The sequence below is a fragment of the Pecten maximus genome, unplaced genomic scaffold (assembly GCF_902652985.1).
Source record: "Pecten maximus unplaced genomic scaffold, xPecMax1.1, whole genome shotgun sequence".
NCBI classification, from domain to species: domain Eukaryota; kingdom Metazoa; phylum Mollusca; class Bivalvia; order Pectinida; family Pectinidae; genus Pecten; species Pecten maximus.
The window spans coordinates 1-10,737 of record NW_022980271.1 but is presented as its reverse complement, the minus strand read 5'-3'; the positions used below and the strand labels follow the sequence as shown (position 1 = coordinate 10,737).

The 10,737-nt window shown below is 34.9% G+C and overlaps 1 protein-coding gene across 1 annotated transcript; it reads left to right on the top strand.

The window, feature by feature from the left end:
- Positions 1-257: 257 nt before the first annotated feature.
- LOC117319466 (transcription-associated protein 1-like) lies at positions 258-9,756 on the top strand (the record flags this gene model as incomplete). The annotated part of the gene is made up of 4 exons (XM_033874259.1): positions 258-341; positions 596-790; positions 9,159-9,325; positions 9,660-9,756. Coding segments are annotated over 4 exons (543 nt in total), but the record flags the coding sequence as incomplete, so codon positions are not given.
- Positions 9,757-10,737: the final 981 nt, after the last annotated feature.

Genomic DNA, 10,737 nt, shown 5'->3' with positions numbered 1-10,737 from the left:
ATTTTTATAATTTCTTATGTGTGATCCCCTAGCTAGTGTAGAAGTTCGCAGAGATCTTATAATAATATTGTGATGGAGAGAGCTAAACATCTCTCTTTGTTTTCTTGTATGGTATTTTCAGATTAATATCTAGAAGTACAGAACAGTAATAGTCTTGTAGTTGCTAAGAATTACAACATACAGAGACTTTAAACTATTTTTCTTTTCTTTAACCGTGTTTTATGCTGAGATACAAAGAGTGATGTTTACTGTTTTAGATTGAGAATGAGGAGAATGTGTTGGTTTGTTTACGGATCATCATAGAACTTCACAAACAGTACCGTCCACAGATGAATGAAGAGGTAAATGACACAGGCCCTGAGGACCTTTTCAGTCGAGTTTTGAGATTTATATGTTATCATAAATATGCCTTAAGTCTATGAGTCAAAATACCTAAACAAATCAAATTTACTAGACTTAATCTCTTGAACTTAACCCACCTTTGTTGATTTACATTTCCAACATTTTTATTTACTCATTTTAAACCATGTTTATTATATAGAAAATTTGATAAAGTCAGATATTTCCTGTCAGTATATAACGTTGTTGTTTCCAGATAAAAGATTTCCTGACGTTCGTGAAGAGTATCTATAATGCGATCCCTAACCACCTGCCGAAGATCTTCGAGCCTCACAGTCAGGTGAAGGTGAAAGACGTAATGGAGATCAACGTTGACGCTCTTCTACAGGAAACGTTCACCGTCACCACCATCATGACTGATAAGAAAAACGCTGACAACCAAAACATTTCCGTGAGTTCACATCTAGTGTAACACAAAGATCATATTTCTGGTTAGCTATGACAGCAAGGTGTCCTGTCTGTGTAGGTATTTGGCCTGTAGTTATAATAACTGTTTATTTTCCAGTATAACATAATTCCCCGTGGTATCCTGTAGTTATAATAAGTGTGGTTTATTTTCCAGTACAACATCATTCCCCGTGGTATCCTGTAGTAATAACAAGTTTGGTTTGTTTTCCAGTACAACATCATTCCCCGTGGTATCCTGTAGTTATAATAAGTGTGGTTTATTTTCCAGTATAACATCATTCCCCGTGGTATCCTGTAGTTATAATAAGTGTGGTTTATTTTCCAGTATAACATCGTTCCCCGAGGTATCCTGTAGTTATAATAAGTGTGGTTTATTTTCCAGTATAACATCATTCCCCGTGGTATCCTGTAGTTATAATAAGTGTGGTTTATTTTCCAGTATAACATCATTCCCCGTGGTATCCTGTAGTTATAATAAGTGTGGTTTATTTTCCAGTATAACATCATTCCCCGTGGTATCCTGTAGTTATAATAAGTGTGGTTTATTTTCCAGTATAACATCATTCCCCGTGGTATCCTGTAGTTATAATAAGTGTGGTTTATTTTCCAGTACAACATCATTCCCCGAGGTATCCTGTAGTTATAATAAGTGTGGTTTATTTTCCAGTATAACATCATTCTCCGTGGTATCCTGTAGTTATAATAAGTGTGGTTTATTTTCCAGTATAACATCATTCTCCGTGGTATCCTGTAGTTATAATAAGTGTGGTTTATTTTCCAGTATAACATCATTCTCCGAGGTATCCTGTAGTTATAATAAGTGTGGTTTATTTTCCAGTATAACATCATTCCCCGTGGTATCCTGTAGTTATAATAAGTGTGGTTTATTTTCCAGTATAACATCAATCCCCGTGGTATCCTGTAGTTATAATAACTGTTTATTTTCCAGTATAACATCATTCCCCAAGGTATCCTGTAGTTATAATAAGTGTGGTTTATTTTCCAGTATAACATCATTCCCCGTGGTATCCTGTAGTTATAATAACTGTTTATTTTCCAGTATAACATCATTCCCCGTGGTATCCTGTAGTTATAATAAGTGTGGTTTATTTTCCAGTATAACATCATTCCCCGTGGTATCCTGTAGTTATAATAAGTGTGGTTTATTTTCCAGTATAACCTCATTCCCCGTGGTATCCTGTAGTTATAATAAGTGTGGTTTATTTTCCAGTATAACATCATTCCCCGTGGTATCCTGTAGTTATAATAAGTGTGGTTTATTTTCCAGTATAACATCATTCCCCGTGGTATCCTGTAGTTATAATAAGTGTGGTTTATTTTCCAGTATAAAATCATTCCCCGTGGTATCCTGTAGTTATAATAAGTGTGGTTTATTTTCCAGTATAACATCATTCTCCGTGGTATCCTGTAGTTATAATAAGTGTGGTTTATTTTCCAGTATAACATCATTCTCCGTGGTATCCTGTAGTTATAATAAGTGTGGTTTATTTTCCAGTATAACATCATTCTCCGAGGTATCCTGTAGTTATAATAAGTGTGGTTTATTTTCCAGTATAACATCATTCCCCGTGGTATCCTGTAGTTATAATAAGTGTGGTTTATTTTCCAGTATAACATCAATCCCCGTGGTATCCTGTAGTTATAATAACTGTTTATTTTCCAGTATAACATCATTCCCCAAGGTATCCTGTAGTTATAATAAGTGTGGTTTATTTTCCAGTATAACATCATTCCCCGTGGTATCCTGTAGTTATAATAACTGTTTATTTTCCAGTATAACATCATTCCCCGTGGTATCCTGTAGTTATAATAAGTGTGGTTTATTTTCCAGTATAACATCATTCCCCGTGGTATCCTGTAGTTATAATAAGTGTGGTTTATTTTCCAGTATAACCTCATTCCCCGTGGTATCCTGTAGTTATAATAAGTGTGGTTTATTTTCCAGTATAACATCATTCCCCGTGGTATCCTGTAGTTATAATAAGTGTGGTTTATTTTCCAGTATAACATCATTCCCCGTGGTATCCTGTAGTTATAATAAGTGTGGTTTATTTTCCAGTATAAAATCATTCCCCGTGGTATCCTGTAGTTATAATAAGTGTGGTTTATTTTCCAGTATAACATCATTCCCCGTGGTATCCTGTAGTTATAATAAGTGTGGTTTATTTTCCAGTATAACATCATTCCCCGTGGTATCCTGTAGTTATAATAACTGTTTATTTTCCAGTATAACATCATTCTCCGTGGTATCCTGTAGTTATAATAAGTGTGGTTTATTTTCCAGTATAACATCATTCCCCGAGGTATCCTGTAGTTATAATAAGTGTGGTTTATTTTCCAGTATAACATCATTCCCCGTGGTATCCTGTAGTTATAATAAGTGTGGTTTATTTTCCAGTATAACATCATTCCCCGTGGTATCCTGTAGTTATAATAAGTGTGGTTTATTTTCCAGTATAACATCATTCCCCGTGGTATCCTGTAGTTATAACAACTGTTTATTTTCCAGTATAACATCATTCCCCGTGGTATCCTGTAGTTATAATAAGTGTGGTTTATTTTCCAGTATAACATCATTCCCCGTGGTATCCTGTAGTTATAATAAGTGTGGTTTATTTTCCAGTATTACATCATCCCCCGTGGTATCCTGTAGTTATAATAACTGTTTATTTTCCAGTATAACATTATTCCCCGTGGTATCCTGTAGTTATAATAACTGTTTATTTTCCAGTATAACATCATTCCCCGTGGTATCCTGTAGTTATAATAAGTGTGGTTTATTTTCCAGTATAACATCATTCCCCGAGGTATCCTGTAGTTATAATAAGTGTGGTTTATTTTCCAGTATAACATCATTCCCCGTGGTATCCTGTAGTTATAATAAGTGTGGTTTATTTTCCAGTATAACATCATTCTCCGTGGTATCCTGTAGTTATAATAAGTGTGGTTTATTTTCCAGTATAACATCATTCTCCGTGGTATCCTGTAGTTATAATAAGTGTGGTTTATTTTCCAGTATAACATCATTCTCCGAGGTATCCTGTAGTTATAATAAGTGTGGTTTATTTTCCAGTATAACATCATTCCCCGTGGTATCCTGTAGTTATAATAAGTGTGGTTTATTTTCCAGTATAACATCAATCCCCGTGGTATCCTGTAGTTATAATAACTGTTTATTTTCCAGTATAACATCATTCCCCAAGGTATCCTGTAGTTATAATAAGTGTGGTTTATTTTCCAGTATAACATCATTCCCCGTGGTATCCTGTAGTTATAATAACTGTTTATTTTCCAGTATAACATCATTCCCCGTGGTATCCTGTAGTTATAATAAGTGTGGTTTATTTTCCAGTATAACATCATTCCCCGTGGTATCCTGTAGTTATAATAAGTGTGGTTTATTTTCCAGTATAACCTCATTCCCCGTGGTATCCTGTAGTTATAATAAGTGTGGTTTATTTTCCAGTATAACATCATTCCCCGTGGTATCCTGTAGTTATAATAAGTGTGGTTTATTTTCCAGTATAACATCATTCCCCGTGGTATCCTGTAGTTATAATAAGTGTGGTTTATTTTCCAGTATAAAATCATTCCCCGTGGTATCCTGTAGTTATAATAAGTGTGGTTTATTTTCCAGTATAACATCATTCCCCGTGGTATCCTGTAGTTATAATAAGTGTGGTTTATTTTCCAGTATAACATCATTCCCCGTGGTATCCTGTAGTTATAATAACTGTTTATTTTCCAGTATAACATCATTCCCCGTGGTATCCTGTAGTTATAATAAGTGTGGTTTATTTTCCAGTATAACATCATTCTCCGTGGTATCCTGTAGTTATAATAAGTGTGGTTTATTTTCCAGTATAACATCATTCCCCGAGGTATCCTGTAGTTATAATAAGTGTGGTTTATTTTCCAGTATAACATCATTCCCCGTGGTATCCTGTAGTTATAATAAGTGTGGTTTATTTTCCAGTATAACATCATTCCCCGTGGTATCCTGTAGTTATAATAAGTGTGGTTTATTTTCCAGTATAACATCATTCCCCGTGGTATCCTGTAGTTATAACAACTGTTTATTTTCCAGTATAACATCATTCCCCGTGGTATCCTGTAGTTATAATAAGTGTGGTTTATTTTCCAGTATAACATCATTCCCCGTGGTATCCTGTAGTTATAATAAGTGTGGTTTATTTTCCAGTATTACATCATCCCCCGTGGTATCCTGTAGTTATAATAACTGTTTATTTTCCAGTATAACATTATTCCCCGTGGTATCCTGTAGTTATAATAACTGTTTATTTTCCAGTATAACATCATTCCCCGTGGTATCCTGTAGTTATAATAAGTGTGGTTTATTTTCCAGTATAACATCATTCCCCGAGGTATCCTGTAGTTATAATAAGTGTGGTTTATTTTCCAGTATAACATCATTCCCCGTGGTATCCTGTAGTTATAATAAGTGTGGTTTATTTTCCAGTATAACATCATTCCCCGTGGTATCCTGTAGTTATAATAAGTGTGGTTTATTTTCCAGTATAACATCATCCCCCGTGGTATCCTGTAGTTATAATAAGTGTGGATTATTTTCCAGTATAACATCATTCCCCGTGGTATCCTGTAGTTATAATAAGTGTGGTTTATTTTCCAGTATAACATCTTTCCCCGTGGTATCCTGTAGTTATAATAAGTGTGGTTTATTTTCCAGTATAACATCATTCCCCAAGGTATCCTGTAGTTATAATAACTTTTTATTTTCCAGTATAACATCATTCCCCGTGGTATCCTGTAGTTATAATAAGTGTGGTTTATTTTCCAGTATAACATCATTCCCCGTGGTATCCTGTAGTTATAATAAGTGTGGTTTATTTTCCAGTATAACATCATTCTCCGTGGTATCCTGTAGTTATAATAACAGTTTATTTTCCAGTATAACATCATTCTCCGTGGTATCCTGTAGTTATAATAAGTGTGGTTTATTTTCCAGTATAACATCATTCCCCGAGGTATCCTGTAGTTATAATAACAGTTTATTTTCCAGTAATACATCATTCTCCGTGGTATCCTGTAGTTATAATAAGTGTGGTTTATTTTCCAGTATAACATCATTCCCCCGAGGTATCCTGTAGTTATAATAAGTCTGGTTTATTTTCCAGTATAACATCATTCCCCGTGGTATCCTGTAGTTATAATAACAGTTTATTTTCCAGTATAACATCATTCTCCGTGGTATCCTGTAGTTATAATAAGTGTGGTTTATTTTCCAGTATAACATCATTCTCCGTGGTATCCTGTAGTTATAATAAGTGTGGTTTATTTTCCAGTATAACATCATTCTCCGTGGTATCCTGTAGTTATAATAAGTGTGGTTTATTTTCCAGTATAACATCATTCCCCGTGGTATCCTGTAGTTATAATAAGTGTGGTTTATTTTCCAGTAATACATCATTCTCCGTGGTATCCTGTAGTTATAATAAGTGTGGTTTATTTTCCAGTAATACATCATTCTCCGTGGTATCCTGTAGTTATAATAAGTGTGGTTTATTTTCCAGTAATACATCATTCTCCGTGGTATCCTGTAGTTATAATAAGTGTGGTTTATTTTCCAGTATAACATCATTCCCCGTGGTATCCTGTAGTTATAATAAGTGTGGTTTATTTTCCAGTATAACATCATTCCCCGTGGTATCCTGTAGTTATAATAAGTGTGGTTTATTTTCCAGTATAACATCATTCCCCGTGGTATCCTGTAGTTATAATAAGTGTGGTTTATTTTCCAGTATAACATCATTCCCCCAAGGTATCCTGTAGTTATAATAAGTCTGGTTTATTTTCCAGTATAACATCATTCCCCGTGGTATCCTGTAGTTATAATAACAGTTTATTTTCCAGTATAACATCATTCCCCGTGGTATCCTGTAGTTATAATAAGTGTGGTTTATTTTCCAGTATAACATCATTCCCCCGAGGTATCCTGTAGTTATAATAAGTGTGGTTTATTTTCCAGTAATACATCATTCTCCGTGGTATCCTGTAGTTATAATAAGTGTGGTTTATTTTCCAGTATAACATCATTCCCCGTGGTATCCTGTAGTTATAATAAGTGTGGTTTATTTTCCAGTATAACATCATTCCCCGTGGTATCCTGTAGTTATAATAAGTGTGGTTTATTTTCCAGTATAACATCATTCCCCCGAGGTATCCTGTAGTTATAATAAGTCTGGTTTATTTTCCAGTATAACATCATTCCCCGTGGTATCCTGTAGTTATAATAAGTGTGGTTTATTTTCCAGTATAACATCATTCCCCCGAGGTATCCTGTAGTTATAATAAGTGTGGTTTATTTTCCAGTAATACATCATTCTCCGTGGTATCCTGTAGTTATAATAAGTGTGGTTTATTTTCCAGTATAACATCATTCCCCGTGGTATCCTGTAGTTATAATAAGTGTGGTTTATTTTCCAGTATAACATCATTCCCCGTGGTATCCTGTAGTTATAATAAGTGTGGTTTATTTTCCAGTATAACATCATTCCCCCGAGGTATCCTGTAGTTATAATAAGTCTGGTTTATTTTCCAGTATAACATCATTCCCCGTGGTATCCTGTAGTTATAATAAGTGTGGTTTATTTTCCAGTATAACATCATTCCCCCGAGGTATCCTGTAGTTATAATAAGTCTGGTTTATTTTCCAGTATAACATCATTCCCCGTGGTATCCTGTAGTTATAATAACAGTTTATTTTCCAGTATAACATCATTCTCCGTGGTATCCTGTAGTTATAATAAGTGTGGTTTATTTTCCAGTATAACATCATTCCCCCGAGGTATCCTGTAGTTATAATAAGTCTGGTTTATTTTCCAGTATAACATCATTCCCCGTGGTATCCTGTAGTTATAATAACAGTTTATTTTCCAGTATAACATCATTCTCCGTGGTATCCTGTAGTTATAATAAGTGTGGTTTATTTTCCAGTATAACATCATTCTCCGTGGTATCCTGTAGTTATAATAAGTGTGGTTTATTTTCCAGTATAACATCATTCTCCGTGGTATCCTGTAGTTATAATAAGTGTGGTTTATTTTCCAGTATAACATCATTCTCCGTGGTATCCTGTAGTTATAATAAGTGTGGTTTATTTTCCAGTATAACATCATTCCCCGTGGTATCCTGTAGTTATAATAAGTGTGGTTTATTTTCCAGTATAACATCATTCCCAGTGGTATCCTGTAGTTATAATAAGTGTGGTTTATTTTCCAGTACAACATCATTCTCCGTGGTATCCTGTAGTTATAATAACTGTTTTTTTTCCAGTATAACATCATTCCCCGAGGTATCCTGTAGTTATAATAAGTGTGGTTTATTTTCCAGTACAACATCATTCTCCGTGGTATCCTGTAGTTATAATAAGTGTGGTTTATTTTCCAGTACAACATCATTCTCCGTGGTATCCTGTAGTTATAATAAGTGTGGTTTATTTTCCAGTATAACATCATTCCCCGTGGTATCCTGTAGTTATAATAAGTGTGGTTTATTTTCCAGTACAACATCATTCCCCGAGGTATCCTGTAGTTATAATAAGTGTGGTTTATTTTCCAGTACGACATCATTCTCCGTGGTATCCTGTAGTTATAATAACTGTTTTTTTTTCCAGTATAACATCATTCCCCGAGGTATCCTGTAGTTATAATAAGTGTGGTTTATTTTCCAGTACAACATCATTCTCCGTGGTATCCTGTAGTTATAATAAGTGTGGTTTATTTTCCAGTACAACATCATTCTCCGTGGTATCCTGTAGTTATAATAACTGTTTTTTTTCCAGTATAACATCATTCCCCGAGGTATCCTGTAGTTATAATAAGTGTGGATTATTTTCCAGTATAACATCATTCTCCGTGGTATCCTGTAGTTATAATAAGTCTGGTTTATTTTCCAGTACAACATCATTCTCCGTGGTATCCTGTAGTTATAATAACTGTTTTTTTTCCAGTATAACATCATTCCCCGTGGTATCCTGTAGTTATAATAAGTGTGGTTTATTTTCCAGTATAACATCATTCCCCGTGGTATCCTGTAGTTATAATAAGTGTGGTTTATTTTCCAGTATAACATCATTCCCCGTGGTATCCTGTAGTTATAATAAGTGTGGTTTATTTTCCAGTATAACATCATTCCCCGAGGTATCCTGTAGTTATAATAAGTGGTTTATTTTCCAGTATAACATCATTCCCCGTGGTATCCTGTAGTTATAATAAGTGTGGTTTATTTTCCAGTATAACATCATTCTCCGTGGTATCCTGTAGTTATAATAAGTGTGGTTTATTTTCCAGTATAACATCATTCCCCGTGGTATCCTGTCACTAAAAGTGCTGGCTGAGCTGCCCATTATCGTGGTACTGATGTACCAGCTGTACAAACAGAACGTCCATCAGGAGGTCGCAGACTTCATTCCTCTCATCATGAACACCATCATACTACAGCCTGCGAGCGTTCACAGGTATTATAACATCTTGTGTTCTCTCAGTTGTGGGAATACCATTATGACGTCATAATAAATGTATTATGCTATTGAACATGACGTAATATTAGCTTTTATGCTTTGAAAAATTTGTCTACAATAATTAGTCATGGCTATATAAGTGACTTTCAACATTTCGTCATATTTTGACCTGAAGTCAATGTTATGATTTCATAATTACATATTACATACTCATTGTTAACTTCGGGGAGTGAACAAAGAAAATTATCAGGCTGAGTTGTTATTTAGAAGTTTTGGGTTGTGTTAGTAGTATCCTGGAGTTAAATCATTTAACGGTATTTGTGTGTTTTAGATCGAGTCCATCGTTTAACAAGGAAGTGTACGTGGATTTTATTGCGGCCCAGATAAAAACTTTATCCTTCCTGGCTTATATCATCAGGTTTTACCAGGTAAGAAATTTTGTTATTTGGGTGCTGGGTTTGTCGCCCTGTCAGCATAGAGGTCATTTTTGACACAAACGTAAGTTTGAGTCTATGTCAGCGCTTTTGAGGTGTAGCTGACAAAATCTACGATGCCCTCTGGCGGATACTGCCTTGGCCAATCTAACCGTTGCTTTACAGTAACTCCGTAATGCTATGCAGTAAATATTTGTAAATATCGTAAATATTCACGATAAAAATGACATACAGTGAAGTTCAGCTATTAAAAAAAATCACCTTTTGTTTTGTTGTATTTTAGAAGCTGACAGGACAATGTGTTTTTTTTTTGGCATTTTCGTTCGCTCTGACACAACTTCCACTGCCACTTCACAATCATATTCTATCGCAAAAAAAAAAATAGTCCCGTGACTTACGGAGTCAAATGCAACACTGCAGTTTCGTTAGATATATGACAAAACAACAGAACCTCACAAATAGATAGTTTTCAAAGTGTTTAATTTAAGTATGTTCTGTCGATGATACGTAAGAATATTTTTCCGCGTTGAACGCATTAGATTTCACGCGGAATGACACAATCGACTTTTCGCTGGCGCCATATTGCTGCTTACCTGTGACCCGGAAGAAAAATCTACTAACATCACGCTGAATTTTCATCATCGGCATCTAGCCTATGTGTTTTTTTTCTTTGGTGGCATGTTACTGAATGGGTTATAATATTGATAAAGTTTCGTCGGAATATCGTTGTTATTTTGTACATTGAAAATCACTCATCCAGCATCCGATTTTATCCGCCATCTTTCAGTAATGTAAACAATAATAAAAGCAAGAGTAGGTGATCAAACCCAACTTTGACTGTCATTTTCTCACTGAAATATTAACTTGCATGTGATTGATGTAGTCTGCAGATGGTTAGATTATATAGATGTTTTTTTACGAAAGAAAAAAAAGTTGTCTATTCATCATGACAATATCACAACAACGGCAGTCGAG